General features: G+C 41.4%; 1 protein-coding gene across 4 annotated transcripts in view; it reads left to right on the forward strand.

Annotated features, from left to right (window-relative positions):
• LOC118453277 (E3 SUMO-protein ligase NSE2-like) overlaps positions 1-16117 on the forward strand; it is a 46967-nt gene extending 30850 nt beyond the window's left edge. For 2 of the 4 annotated variants that reach the window (XM_035903408.1, XM_035903409.1), the window contains exon 4: positions 15767-16117. In XM_035903408.1, coding sequence (XP_035759301.1) covers positions 15767-15829 — 63 coding nt within the window. In that variant the 3' untranslated portion in view covers positions 15830-16117. Of the gene's footprint in view, positions 1-8611; positions 8710-11977; positions 12337-15766 lie in introns of those variants that run through there. The other 2 variants (XM_035903411.1, XM_035903412.1) reach the window with 2 other exon arrangements.
• Positions 16118-22824: the final 6707 nt, after the last annotated feature.

Genomic DNA, 22824 nt, shown 5'->3' on the forward strand with positions numbered 1-22824 from the left:
TCCGTAGCCAGCCCTGTTGCCCCCGTTCCAGCGCACGGCCGCTTGCCCTGCGCTCCCTCGGGCTGTCCCTGGCCACTCGTGGAACGGGTCCTTACGGGTCCCTTTTCTGATCCCCGCGGCCCTCTGGGCCCCGCAGCAGATCCAGACCCCGAAAGGGTGTCAGCGCAGTCTCGACCTGATCATTTCTGGCCCGCATCACGCATGGAGAACTCCGCTAAGTCACCTAGTTTAGGGCCTGCAAATAGACTTTTAGGTGTCGGCTTTGTATGGATTTCTCTAGAAAAGGCAAAAAGCACAGCCCTGATTTCTCTTCAAGATGTGAAATCTGTGTTTCAAAGCATGAAGGTAGTAGAGCTTTTCAATTAAACCCGGCTTGCTACTGGTTTTTGCTATTTTTAAAACAAAAACAGGAGAGTAAAGTAATGCATTTTCCACCAGTTCTATTCTGAGAAATGCCTACATGGTTTTTATTTTGTAGAAAGGCTTTCCTTTAATAAATTTTTAAAACCATTCTGAGTCAGATGCGTAACTGAAACATCTTCATTCAAATAATTAAATGCTACACGTTTAAAAGGAGTTAAAAACTATGTCCGCATCAGCAAATGTTGGACAGCCTTCAATACAGTCACTGTTCCCCATGCAGGCTTTAAATATTCATTTCAACTCAGATGTCACCGTAATTGCAGACCTCTTAGTTTATATTTGTCAGAAACCGGATAGATGAGAACTTTTTCCTTTTATTTGGAATATTCATGATTTTTAAAGCTTTCCTAGTAAAACATAATGTAGTCCTCACATCGTCAGAGATTAATGATGTATATCCAGACTTGAGTGAAACGTAGTAGGTTTATGTTTTGATTGTAAGCTATTAACCAATCGATGTGTTATTGTTATAGTAGGAATTCCAAGTCATTTTCAACAATGTTCACTTCTTTCATTATTCCTATGTATCCGCAAAACACTTTCTTCATCCTTAGGAATATAAAGACTAAGCCTGTGCCGTCACCAGCAAAGCGCTCAAATCCAGTTTACTTCAGATGCATTCGCTCATGACCTTTTCAGTTAAGCACGGGTTTAACTGCTAGACTGAACTGAAGCTATTTTTGTGTGTTTAGGTAGAGCAAAGATCCATTCATGATTTTTAAGCCTAAAAGCAGTGTCTGTTGTGTGCATATCAGTTGCTTGTGTGCAAAAATAATAAAGTCCTGGAAGGGTTGGTTTTAATTTTTTCCTCTTTTTTTCCCTAATGTAGTTTATTTATGTTGTGTCTGAGACTCCTCCTTGCTTTGCTAAAACAAGCTCCTTCCCTGTTCTTTCATTCCTAACGTTTTAAAAATGCAGCTCTGAGACATTTAACACATTTAAGAGTCTACGTGGATTATAAAGTCAGTAATGGCTAATCTATTAGCCTCTAGCCACACTTCTATCTCTGTTTCCTGCCTCCCTCGAGGGAATTTTCTGTACTTTCTACTGCCAGCATCCTGAACAAACCTGAGTAAGAGAAAGACATGTATATAAGCTTCTGCAGTAGAACAGAGATACAATCTGTTCTCTGAAAAATAACAGCTAGTGCTTTGTTTCGGAGGGTAGCTACATGCCATGCCTCTAGAACTGCACAGCGTATCTCCAGTTACCTGTCAGAGACAGCTGAAAATCTGCTTCTGGGAAGCGGATACTGTTGCTGAATTTAGGACCACACCTGGAGGTAGCTTTAGAAAGGCCTGGGTTTAAAATAGCCTCCACTGGCTTGCTCCCTGCTTCCATCTGAATTCCTTACCTGAGGGCTTTCTCTGGGGAGTTGCGGCAGGCCGTTCGTTTTCACAAGCAGACTGTTTTTCATATACAGTGTTAACAGTATTTGTCTCAAGCTGCAGAGCACATTTTATCTGATTATTTTGTGAGTTTGTATGTGTTTCAGCTTCTCAACACCTGTTGGTAGTGAATGTCCAACTGCAAGTTAGCAAGATAAGGAGACAGTGACAATTAAAATTCCCGAAATACTATTTTATTATGTTTACCTTTAAATGACTGACAAAAAGATGATATTGAACAACAAAAGTATGTGATATAAGTCACTGGGAACTAGCATGAGATATAGTCACATGTTTGTAAAAGCCAAGTTTTTTTGTTCATTTAGGCTGCAGTAGGTGGAATGCAGAAGGTGAAATATGTCAGCATCCTCTTCTGGTTGAATCAGCAGCCTGTTGAGCAAGAAATGAGCAATTGAATCATAGTGTTTCCAACAATAGGCTGTGGGAAATCCTTTGTCTGTGGAAACTCCCTGTGCCACTGGATTTTCTTGTACCTGTGTAATGACTGGACTCCTACTGCTGCTTCTTTTTTCATTTTTAACGGGTATTTTTAAAATAAATTAGCCAATATTCGGGTCCTTCCCATGCAAAGTCCAGACAGCACTCTTATTTTTAGTGTAACAACAACACAGGACTGATGGAGCTGGAGTATCGCTTGCAGATTTCTTTATACCCTTGAAGCAGACCCAAGTGACTGGGACCCAGGCTGACTTAGCCAGTTCAAGCATCCCCTACTCTGGGAGAGCTTTTAAGTGTCCAGTGCCAGTGGATTGTGCCTGCTCCCTCTCTCTCACTCTGCTCTCTAGATTAGCAGGGGTGTTGGAGATGGACTCTGATCACTATCTCAGCTTTTCAAGCATTTGGCTTGGTTGGGACTGTAAAAGCTGGGGTAAATTTTCTGAAGTCCCTAGACTTCTCTCAATAAAATTAATCACAATGTATTGTAGGTCTAGCTAGAGAACAAGGAAGACATAACTGGCTTTCCAACGTTGCATTATTCCCACCTCTCTTTTTCTTCTCCTGCGGGAAAGACAACCTGGGGTGTTTTGTTTCTTTTGCAGGTGAGAGCAAAGTGTTGAATGTGGTAGTGTCATCTCTGGCAAAGATTGCTTAGCACTTCCTCTCGTAAGTTAGTGCTTTGCCAAACGTCAGTCTGTCATTCTTGAATTGTGTCTGCCTTTTGCTAAGCCTGAGCACTGTGAGGGAGGATAAAATCTAAACCTGAGTGAGGTGGAAGAAAAACATAGGAGATGTGTTTAAGAAAAATTTTAAGAGCCATGTTAAGGAAGGACTGAGAGTGGGAAGAGGCAGGGAGGAAGGTAAAGAACCTGGGCTTGGGAAGTCATGAGGTCATATAGACAGATGGGGAAGAGACTGGTTGAAAGAATGTTAGGAAGGAGGTGGTGTTGAGCTGGAAGAAAAAGACGGAAATATTAGAAGTTGCGTTGATGCTTGCGTTTTATCCCTACTTCTGATACAGCTTTCCCGTGTTGTCCTAGGTGAAACATTTCTATCACCATGTCAGCAGCTGCTGGCATCTTTGTTTTCTGATTGTCCTGCATGGAAACTGATTTGAGCAATTATAACTGTGAATTAGATCAAAGGTAATTATAGTCTGAACACAGGAAGTGAAATTAAACATGTTTTTTGTTGGGTTTTATCTGTAAAGCTGCATAGAACTGATGTAGGTGTGTGTCTTGTATAGGGGTTGAAGTCTGGATGCGTCGGTCATTCGTGTCTGTGTGACTTCACACCTTGTCAAGTGTTCAGTCTTCCTTTGGCAAAGATGAGGAGTGCATCATGTTCCTTGTACAAGAATGGTTCTGCCTCTGCAGAATATACAGGAACTACTCATATTTGTTTTCTATTTTTGATAATAGTTCCCTTTAGACTGGTAAGTTCACTGGGCAGGGGCTAGGAGGGGGTGTTTGTTCACTTTGTCAGTAATTTAGATCAGATTACTTAGTATTGGAGTCTGTTGTCTTCCTGGCCAATTGTGTAGGTTTTAATCCTGCAGAGGAGTAATCCTCTTCAGTGATATAGGTCATAGTCATTCCAAGTGTGCAGCTTGTGAGTGATCTAAGGAACATCTGCAGAAAAGGAAAGGATCCTGTTTTAAAACTGCTGTACAGGAAAGTCCAGGGGCTATGTTTGACTCACAAACTGTTTAGAAGAATTCCAGTTTCTTCACTTAAAACTCATAATGCTCTACTGACATGGAAAGTCTTCCTTGGTCTCAGAAAAATGAAAGGGACTTAAAGATAACATCTTTGTTACCTGGTTCTGCCAACATAGCTGTGTTGGCCATGGGTCCTACTGGAGAAGGTTCTGCCAGTATATCCAAGTCATCTCTTTTCACAAAGCAAACTAAACCAAGAAGACACTTTCTTGTAGTGGTAGCTCCACCTGCAGTGTGAGTTTTGAAGGATTAGCAAGGTCAACCAGGGGATGTGATTCCACTCAGCTCCCATCCTCCTTGGTGGCACAGCTATGGCAGCAGAACTGATGTGATAACCAAGTCCAGTCTGGCAGTGTCATCAATGACCTCTGCTGCTTGTGAGAGACAGGGCTGTGCTTCAAAATCAGATTGTCACTTTACAGAAAAAGTAGGGCTAAGTAACAGGAAGACTATGAATCACATGTAATCATGTGTTTTAATTGATTCAAGACTCTCTGCCAGTGACTGGCACTGTGATACCCATTACAGTGTTGTCAGTGAAACAATTTTTGACATGAAACTTCCTAGTTTCATGGAACACCAGCCTTGTTTGATGCTGATGCTTTCTTGCTGAGCACTTTGCTCTTCTTTTTCATCTTGCTGTGCTGTCGTGACAGCATAGTTTAGGGTAAAATCCTCTGATGATATCCATATCTGCAGCTGTGACCTTTACTGTTCCAGCTGAGTTCAGAGCATCAGTGTTTCTTGATTCTGAAATCTTGTATGCTAGCCATGAAAATTTTGAGACCTTCTTTTCATCAAAAAAGTCCTCTGTTACACAGAAACGGCTTAGGAAGATGTTTGTGCAGTCTGATACCATGAACATGGGTTTAGTGAGATAGATATATCTTTTCTTGGGCTGGTAGGAAAAATAAAGGCGCTCTTGTAGTCTTTCACTGCATTTGTTCTGACTCTGTAATTGTAGAAGCTGGTGAATCTCTCTTGCAGCTCACTTACAGTGTACTGAAGTGCACCATCAGCAGCAACAAGTCAGTCCCCTGGTGAAACACATTGTACCTGTGCAGTGTCTTCTCCTCCATCAAACAGTAAATAGATTTCTGGAGAGCTTGCTTCATCTGTAAAGTTTTTGTTAACAAGAGATGTCTCCTTGGCCATTATTCTAGTACCTTGAAGGCTGATCGGAATTGCTCTTTACTGCTTGTTTACTTGCCATCTACTAATGAAGCCACTTCAGACTGATAATTCATCTCACAGAATAAGCAAAATAGGACGTTGGATCAAATCCTTATCATGACTCAGGCAGGATAGTAGAGGAAAATAATATGCGACTCTATGGTTATGCCTCTGCGTCTATATAATGCCATAGGGCTTAATAAAACTTTTACAGGCGAACTTAATTCTGGCATCTTCTAGCCCTGGAGTTCTTTAGCATTTTAAAGTTTCTTCAGTGCAATTTCTTTGATATAATTTATAATCGATAGTGCAATACTTGCTCTGTCCTACTGCCATCTCCAAACAGTAATTCAAATAGTTTTGCACTGTTGTAGGCATGTACTCCATTTCCTGCAGAAACTGGGACAAGGATGCATTTCAAAACATTTCTAATATTTACTTTCTAATATTTACTTTTCTTTTTTGTGTCTGTCTCTGTATGTGTTGGGCTAAGCATTTGATGGAAGCCGCTTTTTTATTTTCCCAGAATTAGTAAGCTATGTGTATAGTTCACTACAATAATATGTTAGAGTCCACATTTGATGAGCTGCAATAAAAATATTTTTTTAGTGAGCAGTATATAAAGAAGTAGGAGTAGTGTTTGATTTTATGTGGGTTATATAGCACATCCTTAGTAGAGTGTCTGAGTGTCTCATAGCAAGCATAAAAACATGTCCTGCTTTTTGGAGACTAAGCCCTGGAAACCCTTGCACATGAACATAGGTTTATTTGACTTCACTGCGGTTACTTACATTTGTCAAGCTAAACATTTTCCTACATATTTGCAGTGTCAACACTGCAGTTGCTGAAAGGGCCCTTGGCTTGTGTGACGAGGGCTGGGGCAGCAGGGGCCATGGCTGGTTAGCAGAGTGAGGATGTGGGTGGAAAGAAATGTTTGGGACCTAGGCCCATCACATGGAACTGGGAGCTCCATAGACAGGGTGGCAGCAGGGCTAGTATTGAGAACAAATGTGCCAAAGAAATCCTCAGAACCCCATCGTAATTTGAAAACTGCGTTTGTTCCATTGGGCAGCAGTGCTGCCCAGTAGGTAGCAAACTAGCATGGGATTAGGGAGGACTGCATACTATTTTCAGGTCTACTAGCAGCCTGTGTGGTTGACCTTGACAAATTGTTTCACTCCGTGCCTTGGGCTATGGTCCCATGTTCATTAATACCACTTCTGTGCAGTACCAAATCACCTGGTAGCACATTCTCACCAAATAAGCCAGATCACATGATAGCATGTTTATACTGGCTGTGTGCCGGTTGCAGAAGGACAGATGCTACCTGATGGAGCACAACTCTCTGCAAAATTAGAATTGGCAGAGCGGGTTGCACTTAATCAGCGCATCAAGCAGCTGTGGTGTTTTTGATCTTGTACTAGACATACTGAAACTGCATTTACTATCTAGTTCAACCACGATCTCAGTCATGTGGACAGCATCCCGTGTCTCTGTCTGTGAAGAGATTTTTTTTTTTTTCTACCTGAAGATTTCAAAGCAATTTGAATTCATTTTTGTAATGATTTTATTTTAATACTAAGGATTGTAATTGGCAGTCTGAACTGTTTCTGGAATTTCAGAAGGTCACAACAGTGAGCAACTGAAAGTCTCTGTGGTTTGGATCCCTGTTTTTCTGGGCAATATCTGCATTTCACAGTCAACATGAGTTAACTCTATCTGGCTTAGCTTCGCCTAGAGGAAGAAGATAAAATTATGAAACGTAATGAAATTGGTAGGTGTTGAGGTAGATAGCCAGTGCAAATTAAAAGGCCATCTTCATCTCAAATCATGGATTATTATTTTTTTTGTTGATGAAACTTATTACTGGAAACACTGGAGTTGTCGTTTCAGTTGATCGGTAATGAAAATAGTCTTTCAAAGTAACCGACTCATCTAGAAGCATCCTGCTGACAGTCCAAGGATTTAAATGCTGGGGCTGGGATGTGTGGGGGAGCACTAAAAGGATGTATGATTCTCAGCAGCAGGGGTTTTGACTTGAAATTAATTTCTCCTGTTAATTGAACACACCCAAGCTGATCAGTGTCTTTGGGGAGGCAGTTCTGGAATGCCTTCCATAAAATGTCTCTCTCCAACTGTTCAGTGTTGTTTTAATTACTGTAATTGTTTCCAGAAATTATATGTGTATGTTGGGTATTTTAATATTCCTCCCCCAAAAGTTTAAATACTAGGTCACTCATTTTAAAACATTTGCTCTTTCTCCTAGTATGTTTTTTAACTGACCTTATCAATAAAAATATTCAGTTACACAGATTGTCCTTCTGTAAAATTCTTAGCAGCTTTATAATCACAGACAAAATGTTGCTTATAGCATTAACTAGATCATGCTTTTTTTGTGGCTGCTACTACCATGGATTTGTTGTTAAAGCATTTCAGTTAAGAAGGAATTAGAAGTTGCTGCTCTCGTTCCTAGCTTCCTCATAAATTATATTATTTGGGAATTTTTCTCGTTGAGATATCCAATACTGGGCGTAAGCAGGAGCGTGCGTGCAACATGTAGTTTAGAATGTACCAAATTCTTGCGACTTCATAATATGGATTGTTCTGAATGTTTTAACTTTTACAGAACTGCATATGTAGGGCCTTTGTTCAAATGGAAAGAACTGAAGGTTTGTGGAGCATTACTTTGTATTATTTTTTGATGTTGGGAGTTAAGAGCAGCTTTTTGTTGTTTATTTCATTAAATGATATATGGGTTTTTCATGATTTTTAACACATGTACTCAACCTGTTCTGCAGATGTCGAATTGTCTTTCTTTCTCACCTTTCACATTGCTCCTGTTGATGGGACGCAGTGATTTGGTTTAAAAGCAGCAGCATGACTTCTGTTGTTTGTGATTTGCTGCAGTATGTAACTATGCCTATTTCTATGCCTACTAAAATAAAAAAAAAAAAAAAAGATCTGCTTCATAGTATGTATGCATGTTATTATCTTTCCAGCTTGAGGCAAAGGTTTCAAAAAAGACCAAAATCCTGCCAGAAATCAATGCCAGACGCCATGGTATCACCCAAAGGTGGACGGCTGTTCTTGATAACCTACTGTGAGGCACAAACACTATGCTTGATAATAGGGGTTGGCAAGTTGGACTAATTTCTGGGCTCTCATCTTATTTAACTGAGTTAAGTGCATAGCCTGAGTAAGCTGATTTAACCAGCTGAAGCATTTCTTTTATCCTTAGACTTGTGTGTTAACACTGACAGTGAATGAAAATTTTAAGAGACTTAAGAAAATAAGTGTGTACATCAGCTACACTCAAAACTTCCTTGTAAAGTGTAAAGTTCCCACATTAACATGTACTCACACATACTACGCCTGATAAATTCCACAAAAACAGAGAACTGAAAAGCTCAGTGATGTGCCTACTGTTAACTCTCCTGGCTCTTTTTAGATGTTGGTGCCTTACTGCGTTGCCGCTGCCTCTGTGTGAACAACTCACAGTGTTTATTCAACCAGATACTCGTCCTCTGTTCAAAGCTGTTAATGATGCTATTTTTTCTCCAGCAGTCTGTTGTGTGGGGAGAAGACAGGAGAGTAAGGGCTTGGATACAATGGTGAGTTCACAGGGGTTGGTGGGAAGATGGCAACTCGAGTAGGGAAAACTTACGGGGTGTGGTTTTGTGGTGTGTGGTAATTGTTGTAATGATGAAGTGTGGGCTGTAGATGAAATGTTTCTCCATGGGTATTTTTATGCTTAGTTGGAGGTGATCAAGGGATACAGGCAAAGGCTGGGCTGCACTAGAGGCAGTTTGGTCCAGTTCAGTAAAACTGTCTATTGAAACAGGGCGTTTCTGGACTTAGCTATTAACAACCCCGCTGTATGCCCATACTCCCTGCAAAACAACCCCACCTTCCCCCACTGCTGTCTGTTAAATTCCATTAACTACTGGAGCCACAGCCCTCATCGCCACCTCTTCTCCCCGGAGTCATGTTGATTATGTTCAGTTTGGTGGGCAGCTCTTCCTCCGCTCCCCTTGCTCGCTTAGAGTCTTGTCTTGTTTTGACCTTTTTGACCTTTCTTGTCTTCTTTTGACCAAACCCAGGGTTGGCTGTTGTTAGTTGGTGGCCTGCACTTGGAGAAGACCTACAGAAGCATTGCCTTTCCTCTCATCCAGAGCAGGGCATTGTATCTCTTGGCAGACAAAATCTGGCAGAACAGTGGAGATCCTGTTGAACACTGTCTTAATTTGGCCCATCAGTCGGATTTGCACAGAGCTGCCCCATCAGTTATAAAGACGTACGTCTCTGCTAACCCTCTATGAGCTCGTTAGGCCTGAGTATAGCTAGTCATCCTCCTTAATCTACCAGTTAGGTTTGCACATGCCTGGCCTCCTTCATCAGTCAGGCTTATAAACAAGTATTGGACAAATCCCATCAACCAGGTTTATATGCACAGCATAGGTAGCTGTAGTTGTAACGTGTATTACAGCTCAAAGTGAGTTTACACTCAGCCATTTCAAAACCCCACAAAGGTCAAACACGAAGTCCTTATATTAGTCCCTCCTTATACTAGTTCTTTTCAGTACTTATTTGTCTATTAAATTTTTAATACAGGGACAATGTTTTATGATAAGGAGAAAATCCAGCTAGAGCAAAAAGCACCTGTAGAGGTGTAGAGGATGTAGAGGATCACAGGCATGGCTTTACTTCTGTTCAAGGAGAAACTGTCAGTTAATTCAGATAAGAGGTGACTGTAATAGCAGTGTGTACAGTCATGGATGGAAGAGAAGTGATTGTTCACAATGTGTCACATAAAAACAAAGAGCTATTTAATGAAATTATCCAGCAGCAGGTTTTAAACCAACAAAAGGAAGTAACTTTTTACACAGTGAATAATTACATTGTGGAATTAATTGCCACAGGATGTTATGGAGACCAGAAGCATTAGTGGGTTCAAAAAGCTACTAGACAAATTCACGGAAGAAAAACTCATCGACAGCTATTAGATGTAAAGATTCAAATAAAGTCAGTGACTTGGGAAATCCTTAAACTGCAAGTTCTGTAAGTAGGGAAGGTATGTGGTGGGGAACAGGGCAAGATCTTTCTCTTTGGCGCTCTTGTTATACTCCTGCTCCAGCTTTTTGCTTTTGCCACTGTCAGAGACAAGAGAGTACACTGGATGGATCTTGGGTCTGATGCAATACTTACATCTTTATGCAGCAAAAAACAAACTACACAGAAAATGCAGAGTCCACAAGCACTACTGCATCCTGAAGTTTATGTTGACTGGCTGCATAGCTTTAAACAAATAGCATTTATATGCCATTTCAAACCTATTTTGGAACTGTCTATCTAAAAACTACCTTTTGCCTCCGTAATTTTAATATTTTAAAAGTCTTGAGGGTATCTAATAATTTATCCCTGTGTTCTTACTCATATATTTGATGATTTAAAAAATAAGTAAATGAACAGCTCCTGCTCTGGGCATTGCTACATAATTGAAAAATTCTAAATCTCAAAGCTCACTTCAAATCTATATCATATAAAACCACATAAACCATTTCATAATTAGGTACTAGCAGATAAAATCCAGCTTGGAGTTAGCAGAGCTACACCCACTTGGACCAAAGAAAGGACGAATCTTCAGCTAGATCCTTGTCTTGCAGCCAGTTTTCCCCTTATGCCCAAGAAAAGCTTAATAACTTGTTCTAAATAACAAATCTTGCTTGAAATATTGAAGGGAAGAGGTGAACTATAGCTCTGGGTGAGTATCTGCTGGGACCCCTTCTTATAAATTTGATGAAATTCCTACTGAAGTACCTGCTCTGATCTCAGCCACACCAAATGGGATGAAATGTTTTCCTGGATGGTTAAGTACCCTACAGTGTAGGGTTTTTACTTCAATAGATCAGAATCTGAAAGTTTTAAGATCAGTCCTTGAGATTCCTGAATTGGCGAACATAAAAATGCATTTTATATCCCCATAAACAGTGTTATAAACTAGAAAGGTGATCCAACTGGGGTTATATATATGGTTAACTAAGTTGTGACTATGGGCTGCTTGTTACGGGAGATGCTGAATAAGAGACAGCAAAGTATGTCTTATTTTTTAAAAAAGACAGCACTAAGTTGATAGCACTGTCAGAAATAAATTGTGATTTTACATGAACTTTCATTACTTGAGGAAAGCTTGGATCCGCCAGTTTTGTAGCTTCTTCAAGTGGTTTTTGCCTCTCTCAGCCTCCTGTTTATCAGACTGAAAAACCCCAGCTGCTTCAACTTCTGTCAATCATGAACCCATGGCCTCTCCCCAGACTCCACATACCCCTTGAACTGGGGAGTCTGATACTGGATGCAGTATTTCAGCTATTGCTTAATCAATGCTTCATCTAGGGGGAGAGAACTTCCTGTGTCCTGCTGGCCGTGCTGCTCTTCCTGTAGCCAGTATCCAATTTGCCTTATGAGCAGCGAGAATGTTTCCTCACATTTTGCTTGGCATTTACCATGACCTCCCTGTCCTTTTCAGCAGAGCTGCTACAAAGCCAGTCAGGTAGAATAGAATTGAATTGAATCGTTTAAGTTGGAAAAAACCTTTAAGATCATCAAGTCCAACCGCTAGTTCCTAGCATGCACTGATGCATGGGGTTACTCTGCCCCTAGAAAAGCTGCAGAACTTTTCTTGTTGAACTTGACATTTCCAGTCCTGAATTTCCTCAAGGTCCTTCTTGATTAAAGCTCTACTGCTTGGTGTGTGGGACGCCACTGGGTTAGTATTGTCTAGAGGATTGCTGAGAGTGCGTTGTGTTTCATCATCCAGGTCGTTGGTGAGGATATTGAACAATTTCGGCCCTGCTGTTGACCACTAAAATACACTGCTTGGTACTGGCTACCAATTGGATATCAAACTGGTGTTTACTGTGAGCGTTAGCCTCCGAGCCCAGCTGTCCCGGTAATTTTCAGTCTACCTGCCAGACCATTTGATTACATCCACCATTCTCCCCACATCTGCATTTCAGGTCAGTTCCTCGCATAAGGCAATCAGTTCGATCAAGCATGAACTGCCCTTTGTAAGTCCGAGTTGATTGTTGCTTTTTGTTCTCTGCATGTTTGGAGGTGGCTTCCAAAAGGATGTGGTATGTAATCTTTCCAGGGGCTGAGGTGAGGCCAGCTGGCCTGCAGTTGCCTGGGTTCTTTTTCTTGTGCCTTCTTTAAAGAGAGGCATAGTGCTACCTTTTTTCCAGTTTTCAGGAGCCTGCCCCAATGATCATGTTTTTTTTTTTTGGAGATGACAGGCAGGACTCTTGGAGTCACATTAGCCAACTCTTTCAGCACTTTCAGATTAATCTTGTCTGTCCTGAGAAATTTGAATACATCCAACTGCTCTAACTCATTCCTAAGTTGTTGTCCCTAACCTGTTCCCTCCCAAACCATTCTGGTGCACCTGGAAACCTAGGAGTAATCTTTTCCTGTGAAGACTGAGGCAAAAAACTTACAGAATTCGCTCTGCTGCTCTTTGTATCCCTCACCTGTTTTAATTCTAAATGTGCTTTTCCCAATTTTGTTCCTAACTGCCAGAGTAGCGCTTTTGTACTCCTTTTTTATTGCCTGTTCTTGTTTGCTGTATGGTGTCTCTTTGCATTACAGTTCATTAAGTAGCTCTTTGCTTAATCAAGTGGGTCTTCTACTGAAATTTCCAGTCTTCTTGTACAACAGGATTATTTTTTCCTGAGCTCTCAGTAAGTTTTCTATAAAAATGTACCAGCTGTCCTAGGCACCTTTTGCATCAACTTCATGGGAGATTCTGCTGAGCCATCTCCTGAATAACCCAAAGTCCACTTGCATAAAATCCTGAGTCCTAATTCTTCTGCTTACCTTTCCAATCTTCTTCTGGATCCTGAATGCATCACCCTGTGGTCACTGCTCCCAAGGTACTATCTGTGGCCACATATGCCACTTGTTCTTCCTTGCTTGTGCACAGAGGTCACGTAGAGTATTACCTTCGTTAGGTCTCTTTAACATTTGCATTAAAAAATTATCACCAATGCACTCTACAAATATCCTGGATTACTTGCACAATGCCGTGGCGCCCACGTGGTTGAAATCCCTAACGAGAACCAAGGCTAATACTCAGGTTGCTTTTGGTAGTTGTTTGTAGACAGCCTTATCCACCTCGTCCCCTTGGGCAGGTGGGCTGTAACAGACACCCACTGCTGCGTGGCCAATGTTCCTTTTGCCTTTGCTTTTGACCAGAAGATTCCTGTCAGATATGTCTCTGGTTTCACACTGGACCTCTGCATAGACAGAGAGGTGCTTTATAAGAAAGTGCAATTGCCCTTCTTCTTCATTGCATGTTCTGCTTGAACAGCCTCCATGACACTGTTCCAGTCATGGATGCTTTGCCATTTAATCTTTGTGATCCTGATCACATCAGAACTCTCTGACTGTGCATAGACTTCCAGTTCTTCTTGTTTGTTGGCCAAGCTCTGTGCATTAATATCCAGACACCTGAGGTAAGCCTCTGCATGCCCTGCCTCCGAGTAGAAATGTGTAACTTTCCCTTGTGGCCCTTTCTCACACACTTTCTCCTCCCTTCCCTTACCTCTGGGCCAAGTACCCATTCCTCAGTGAATTTAGTTTAAAGCCATCCTCACTAGAATAGCAAGTCTCTTCACAGAGATGTTTTTCTCTTTGTCAGGTGGCTTCTATATCTTCATAGCAGTCCGTCTTCATTGAATGAGGCACTGTAACCAGAGAAATCAAAGTCTTGCTGATGACAGCGGCTGTACAACCAGGCATCAGTCTGATGGTTGCAACTGGTAGCCAGGCTTCTCCTTTGACTGGAAGGATTGAAGAGAGCACCACTGGGATTTCTTGCCTTCTCATGTTTGCTCTGAACTCTCCGTTCCATTTGAGGTGCTCAAGGTTTCCCTTGGCTATGTTACTTCTTTCCCACAAGAGTTAGCAGCAAGAGGTAGAATTTGGATGGCTGGGTGAGTGTTGGCAGTTTCTCTGCAACATTGGTGATCTAGGTTCTGGGCAAGCAACAGACTCACCTGGGTAATAGAGATGGATCCTTCTGTTTCACACATGGGAGCATCATCAGCCACTAACACCAATGCTTTCTTTAGTACTGGTACTAATCCAAACACTTGAGATACCCACTGAGAATTTTCTCCCCAAATGCCCCCTACTGTTCCTGAACTGTTAGCTAGGTAAAGCTGGGGTAGGAAACAGAGCTTTATTCCTGTTACCTGACTTTGCAGACTTCCAGCTTCCACCCTCTGCAAGTTTGTATCCTCTTCCTGGTCCTTCAGTCATACCTTTCATCTTAGAATCATAGAATAGAATCATAGAATTGTTTAGGTTGGAAAAGACCCTTAAAATCATTGAGTCCAACTGTAAACCCAGCACTGCCAAGTCCACCACTAAACCATGTCCCTAAGCACCACATCTACACACCTTTTAAATACCTCCAGGGATGGGGACTCAACCACTTCCCTGGGCAGCCCGTTCCAATGCTTGACAGCCCTTTTGGTGAAGAAATTTTCGCTAATGTCCAATCTAAACCTCCCCTGGTGCAACTTTTCCACCAGGCAGCTTTCCAGCCACTCTCACCCAAGCCTGTAGCACTGCATGGGGCTGTTGATACCCAGAGGTACGAACTGGCTTTGGCCCTTCTAATTTTCTCCCTGCATAACCTCATGACATCCTTGTAGTCCTCCTGAGTTGCCTGCCCCTTCTTTCAAAGGTCATAAACTCTCTTATTACCCTGAGTTCCAGCCAAAGCTCTCTGTTCAGCCAAGCCAGTCTTCTTCCCTGCCAGCTTGTCTTTTGGCACATGGGGATGGTCTGCTCTTACGCCTTTAAGACTTCCTTCTTGAAGAATGTGCAGCCTTCCTCGACCCCTTTGCCCTTCAGGGTGGCCTCCCAAGGGACTCTGTCAATCAGGCTCCTCAACAGGCCAAAGTCTGCCCTCCAGAAGTCCAAGGTGACAGTTCTGCTGACCCCCTCCTTACTTCTCCAAGAATCCAAAACTATCATTTTGTTATCTCTATGCCCAAGACAGCCTCCAACCATCACATCACCCACCAGTCCTTCTCTGTTTGCAAACAACAGGTCCAGCGGGCGCCTTTCCTAGTTGGCTCACTCACCAGCTGTGTCAGGAAGTTACCTTCCACACACTCCAGGAACACAATATTGTATTTCCAGCAGACATCTGGTAATTCTTACCGCAATGGGGCTTAAGCTTGTGTGTTGGAGAAATTTCTTCAAAGATCCTGCTGGTGTCCTGTGCAGCACCCCCGATGCCGTGAAGCCCACTGGCTGCTCCTCACTGAGCAGACCAGTGACTTGATCAGAATGCACCGCCCCGGCTCCCTGCCCTAGGGACCTGCAGTCCCAGATGGGGATGGCAGAATGTACCCCCAGCACTTCCATGGAGGCTGAGGTTGCCAATATACCAGGAAGGCTGCACTGGTGACCTGTGCTGTGTTATTACCATTTGGGAGCAGCTTCTGTTGGTGACATCTCCGGGATTTCTTTACGTTCCCTGCCACTGAACTGACATATTAACCGCTTTGCTTCTGGTTTTGTGTCCTGATGGCAGGGCTCCTTGTTGCTGGTGCTCCCCAAGAAACACGGTCTCATCTCTGGATGGGTCAGAAGCTGATGTGAGTTAACTTTGCCCCTGTGAGATTCCCGCCTGGCGGGGAGCTCCGCAGGCTGCCGGTGAGGGAGGGAGTTCCCTGCCCCGTCTGCTGGCTTCCTCTTGCACCGCTGTTCAAAACAGGGGCTGGAAACTGGGTCCAAGTTAGCCATGCTACTTTAGGACTGGGACTAGCAGTCCTAGTTTTGGGGTAGGCAAATTAAGGTGATTTATGCAGGATTTGGTTTTACGTGTTTTCCTCAACAACCATCCAGTAAAGTAAATATATGTTGTTATTTTTTTCTGTAAAGTATTTTTAGTAACTCTTCAGTGTGTGTTTTACTGAATGACTAATGCATTTTGGTACATCTGAATTACATCTATACTGAGTCATTTTGTTTTGTAATGACATATTTAAATGTTTAAATCTCTACAGAAATTAAATATTGTAAAAGTCTTTAACCTTTTGTTCTGGGAGTTGGTTTGTGCCTGTATTATGTCACCGCAAGCCTCTGCAATGGGGAAGAGCTCCTGTAAGCTGAGGACTAACAGAATGCTGTATCACAAAAACATTTCTGGAAACCATAAATGAGCCAGTGTGGTTTTGAACAGCCAAAATTTTGTTTTTTTGAATCATATCTTCCCCTGCTTGCTGTGTAATGTTGTTGCATTTAACATTTCACAATACTGTTGCTGGATTCTTTTTATTTTTCCTAAGCCACTGTTCACCCAACATTTCTAAAATTTTTCCTCGTCTCAGGCTGTAGTTACTTTGCATTTTGAAACTAAGGCTTTGTTTATGGGGAAGGCTTTGCCGGTGACAGAACTGAAATAGTTATGTCAGTGTTCCCTGCATTCTTGCTCTGGGATGAGTGGGAGGTTTTTTGCTTTTCTTTTGTTTTGTTTTATTTTGTTAAACTCTCATATAGGACATATAAGCTGAAATGAAATAAAAGGATCTGCAAATGTTATACTGGGATAGCTGTAAAATAAATGTAAACATTTACTTCTTGTATAGACTGGTTGAACAGCCTTCCTTGAATTACTTTGTCATGTGTACTACTTCTTGAACTACCCTAGTCTGCTATCATTCTCGTATCAGCTCGCGATGCCCTTACAGTCCTTGAACAAATGCCTGTTATACCAGGCTGGCCTTCTTTTGAAACACCTTACAAGCTTTCACTTGCGCTTCATTATCCTGCATTTGTAATCTGTGTTTCTCCCGATGTGTGGTTTATATTGCGTGTTTGCTTGTGTGCCAAGTCCATCATTTACTTTGCGAGCTCTTTCGGGCAGAGCGCTGTTCAGCACATCATGTGCTTTCTGAAGCCCATACCGTGTTCTTAGAATCCAAAGAAGGATCATCAGTCATTGCGGAGGACCAGTATCCCTTTATTCTGCTATCTGTGAATACTCTTTGAGGCTTTTCATTGCCTTCTCCAAGCAAGGAATCAAAACTAAGAACCACAGAAGAAGTTGGTTTTGTGCTTGCACGAATGGGTTGTATTATGACAAAGGGTTTGAGAAGAACACCCTCCTCCCCAACAAACCAACCACCTCGCTTTCACCGTTGAGCAAGAGAGCTGGTACTATGTATGGGAAAAATGGGAGATATCTGTAGTGGTAATTCTGAAATTAATGTGACTTTCTGCTCTGTGAATATTTGTGTGTAAAATACAGATAATAGGGTTTTCAAAAGTGCCTACATGACTTAAAAACCTTGGAGAAACAAAATGAGAGACTGAATCCACGGCCAAGAGACTGAATCCACAGCTGAATGGTTAGGCAATAATCTGGGATGTGGGAGAGTCAGGTTCAAGTACTTGCTCCAATTATCTTTTAATTAGTTATACAAAGTGGAACAACTTCAAACAGGAGAGATCGAGATGTCTTACCCCTGGATACCCAATAGCCTATGGGCTCGGACAGCTAATATGGGATGAGCAGAGATTTGAAAACGGGTCACTCACCTTACTGATGACTGTTTTAACCACTGAGATATTAAATTTGATGGTATGTAGATTTCTCTCATCATTGTTTATGAGGAAGGATTTGCCTGGCTTAAGCAACTAACTCAAAGAAAGGGTTTGTGGTGGAGGCACCCATCGCCATTAGAGAAGCAGGACTCACTGTCACTTAGACAATCTTTGCTTAAATAGATGCCTTTTGTGATTCCTGCTTTTTGACACTTAGCTTTCTCCATCCATTTTATAAAAAGGCTAACTGCCTAATTTAGGGAGAGGATTGCATTAGGTAGCAGGATCTCTACATTTTAAGTGCTGCAATTTGTATCTTTGCTACAACTTAGTCTTTTTGTGCATCTAGTTGTCTGCCACAAAACAGTGGTTTATGATGATGCTGACACACCAAACAGAAGGGTGCAAAGGACTTCTAGCAGGGCTGATATATTAAACAGCAGACATAAAGGCATTACATATTGTTAAAATGTATTTACTGCTAAAGGAGGAAATGATGCTAATATACTAATTACATCATCTTGAGAGACTCATAATTATCTCTATGGGATTTCATGAGTCCTCATCCATTTGGTTTGTCCTAATTCAGAGCCTTGTCATCCTCATCTGCAATCTCGTGCCCAGATGGAGCATGGAAATCTACACAAGCGTTCCTAATATGCAAATAGAGATCTGCAGTTCCACTTCAAAGTGGTAGCTTCTGAAGTGGGAGTTTTAATTACTCCATTTTGAGTTAGTGACTCTGCAAAAGAGGTTTTTTTATTCTGCCAGTGAGTTGGGTGTTCTTTTTTTTCCGGTTGTGTTACCCAGCTTTGCAGTAGGCACGTCTCATTGTCTCTGCCATGCAGACAATGAAATGGTTGACCAGTTAATGATCCATCTGTTTACTGATTGTAATCCATAACTTCCTCAGGGAGTTATTTGTCCTGTTCTTGGGTTCTTTTGCATGTAGTTTTTTATATGACAAGGCGAGATTCCTCATTGCCCATCACAGGAGTTGGTCATGAACTTCAGGAACAAGGGCAGATATCAACTGCCCTGTATTTTGTAGAGACGAGCTGCGTCTGATGTCCAAACTAAAGTCACTTGGACAAAAGAATGTACTGGAGAAGCTGGTGGAGAAGAGAAACTCATGAAGCAAGAAATGTTGTCGTGTAACTGTATGTTGCATGGCAGAAGACAAAACCAAAGGAGAGCAATCATGATGGAGATCAATAATGGTTAATCTACAGGAATTGGCCAAAATAGCAAGTGATCGGCTGAGAAGTAGCTGAAATTTCATCTGATTGTGAATAACGACAGAGTATTGTCAAGTCAAATTTAAATAATTTGCTGTGACACGTACTCATAGAGGAGATCCCTGTTGAAGCGTGAGATGCAATCATAAGGTTTAGTTACTTAGGGTGAGTTATGGTGTTCCACTTTGGATGGTGTATTGTCACTTTGCAGTGAGGTCACTTAAGGAGGTCAGTGCCAGTTGGGGAAGGTGTGCAGCAGTAGCCCTCTCAGGACAAAATATTCCCAGGTACCAGTGGGTGCACTTGGGAGAGCACGTACTGCCATAACCAGCGAAACCTACTGTTCCCATGAGACTGATGACCCATGTGTGGAGGGGAGGCAGTCACTCACTCTGTCTGCTCCCTAAATCCTTTGCCAGTGACTCAGGAGCTGGTGTTTGGTGAGAACGTAATATATAAAAGGAATAATGGAGGCATCCCATAATTAGGGCTAGTAATAAGAGAGGAATGAGTTTAGCATGTGATATACAGCGAATGAGTTGGTGAAATGAAGGAAAAGCAAGTTTGATAGAGTTATAAGAAGGAAAGTGTGCTACTGAAAAATTGTGATCAATGGTGATGAGATGGGCTTCAAAAGAAGCTGAAAAAGGGAAAGCAAAATAGTACAAGAAAGAGAAAGGATGGGTTTAAAACCAATACTAAATATAAGAACTAGGACTGTAAGTTCAGGAAGATGTAGGGAGAAGTTGGAAGGGCAGGAGAGGTGTGATGAAGAGGGTCAGCTGGCATAGGGTTTATGTAGCACCCTGAAGGAATTTGGGGAGACAAATTTGATAGCATTGCAGAAACCGAAGAACAAGGAAAAAATATATCTATTGAGTTTGAAAAGAACAGAAAATAAATATTTGCGTGCATAGAGTGATAAGTTTACAAGACAATGACTTTTTAATGCTTTTAAATCTTACTGTAAGTGACCGTTTCCAGTCATGGACAACATCACATTTCTGGGATTGTCAGCCAGCCTAATGGGAATGTTTCTGATAGTCATAAGAATACTGCGTTGTTTCAGTATTACAGCCAAACTGATGTTCGTTTGACTTCCTGTGTGAGTAAGTTCTTACTGAGACAAGATTTCTACTTCATTTCTACCTTTTCTTGTCAGCCAAGGCAATATTAAGAAAAGTCTATTTAAATTTGAGGTTAGGCTTTTAAATTTAATTTGCTTTTACAAAGAGCATTTCATCAGTATATGCGAGGAGTACCCCCATTTAGGTATTCTTCTGGTTTGTGCTCCCTTTTTTCCTATTGCTATGCAGACAAACTTTCAGGTAGATCTGTCTCCTTCAGCCTTATAGCTGCTGGTGTGGACTCTTATTTTCACCCTGTTTCTTCTCACCCTGCTGTCACATTTTGCAGACATGAGTGAGTTAATACTGCTGCCACACACCAGTCTTATTTGCAGAAATTGTTATTTTAACTGTGAACTATTTAAAAACTGTTTTAAATTAAATTTGGATTTTAATTAGTTCCAACAACATGTAAAAATCAAGGGCTTATGTAAAATCTATACTGGCTGGAGAGTTGGAATATGATTTCATTTTTAGTCATAATTTTAAACCTGGATTGATAATTTAAATTTAGATTTAAAAGACATACACATTTCAAGAGAGCTGCAAAACAAATGTCTCTGAATTTTTGAAAACTCTTCTTATGTGCTTTCTATTCTACAGTCAGCTATCAGATTGCATCTGGTATCTGCCTTACAGTTAGGTATTACAGTCGCTAATATTGTGTTTAATTACGGCTTATTATATTGTTCACAATTCTTCAGGTTTCCTTTAATGTGGAGAGTAAGAAGCAAGCTGGTTTTGAGCTAAGATGTGGAAGTCCGTGTCATGATCTATAGTAAAAAAAACTGTTTAGATTTTGTCAAAAATCTCAGGACCCAGTTTTGCCAGGCTTGGTATAAAAAGGGATGCTCTGGAATCGTGAAGTTGGGTTCAGTCGTGCAGGGGACACAACCGTCATAGCACAGAAACAGTTGGATGGTTGTGAAGGGGTTTGTGGGCATCACAATAAAGGAAGATGTTTTTAAACAAGGATTTTGAAGAGGTATTTAAAGGTATATTCCCAAATGTTTATGAGGAGGAGCTTTCCCATAGCAGGAGGATCAGGAGAGAGAAAGTGTGACAGCATTTGTTTTGAAAATCAAACAGGTAGAGTGACGGGGACTGGCAGCATCAGATATCCAGTGGCAAACACCAGCCTCTTGATGCTCTGACAGATAGCAGGAAAGGTGTGGATAGACTCCAAGGATTTTGGAAAGTTGGTGGGGAGAATGCGTAGCGTGGTAATGTAGACAAGATTAATCCAGGCTGTTAAACAGCATGCGTTGTCTTTGGAAAAACTGGTGACTATAGGGGAACATATAAGCAGCTTAATTTAGCGTACTAGGAGCAAAGGCCTTTTGCTAATTTTCTGATAGAGTTCTGTTTCTGAGGCTTTGCTGTTATTTACATTAATAACAAAGATGGGACCTGTAAGCAAAGAGGAGGAAAAGAATTAAAGTTGAAAATACCCTTCTCTGTCAGGTGAGGTACTCCCTTCAGGGAGCCTGTAAAAAGCTGTCAGCCAGAACTGGTAAATCAAGAAGGATAAGGATGGAAGTAAGACCTGGGATTTAGTGGCTAATAACTATTGAGGGCTGTCCCAATAGGAAGCAGGGTAAGAACACATCGCTAATAATGGTTGAAGAATGCGATCTGTGGAAAGGCTCAAACGAGACGCTTGTCTCTAAGGCATTCGCAGTGAAGTCCCAAGTAAAAGGCAGCTCTGCCACAGGGCACAGACTGGGGCTGTCGTACAGGGGAGGTGTTTTGCACCCACTGCAGCGTAAGGAGGGTACATCCTCCCTGCTTATATGGAAAATTGGGGGGCATACTGCAGTTGCACTCTTTTATTTATTTTTTTCTGGTTAGTGCAGCTCTGCACCATCACTGAACTCAGTGTTCTCTGTTAAAGTTGGAGCTGACCCTGATGGAATTATTGCTGTCTTTGTCCATATATTAATACAGATATATTAATTTGGTGACTCTAGGCTGTAAGTGTCAGCCAGGATATATGTTTTTCAACTAATGTCAATTCAAATAAAGCATGAGTTTGTACTTAGAAATCTTACTGCTGTTTCCCAAAAGTTTAAAGGTTACATTTAGTCTTAATGAAAAATGACAGCATGACTCACATTGCTGTTTTCGAGAGTATGAAGAAGAAATGCTGTCAGTGCTGAAGAACTTCTTGGGGACAAGAATTTCAACAGATGAATGAAAAAAAAATGAGAGGAGTAAAAATTGAAAAAGTCTGCTTGACTTTGGCTGGAGGTATACCCAGGAATATGGAAAACATCCCTCTGGAAAGTCAGCTGATTTTAACAATACAGGCTGTATGCAGTTCTCCAAAGGATAAGTCACACTTTGTATTTAAACAGGGATCAGCTTCATAGCTGGCGTAAATCAACAGTGTTCTGTAGGAGCTGGTGAAGATAGCACCAAATTATACTTGTTTTAGGATTTAGCCCTTTATTTCCACACTATGGAAAACATGGGGTTTAGTGAGCTCAGTCAACCAAGCAGAGCCATACAAGAGTAAACAGGTTGTTAATCTGAAATCACCTTAGGGCCTTCTTCTGCTCCCACTGAAATCAATGTCTAAATTCCCATCAGTTTGAGTGGGATATTAAAGACAAAAAAAATTGCTCTAATATCCATGTTAATATATTTTCTAAATATTTGAATTAATCAGCAGCTTG

Source organism: Egretta garzetta, unplaced genomic scaffold (genome assembly GCF_000687185.1).
Source record: "Egretta garzetta isolate BGI_Z169 unplaced genomic scaffold, ASM68718v1 scaffold50, whole genome shotgun sequence".
NCBI classification, from domain to species: domain Eukaryota; kingdom Metazoa; phylum Chordata; class Aves; order Pelecaniformes; family Ardeidae; genus Egretta; species Egretta garzetta.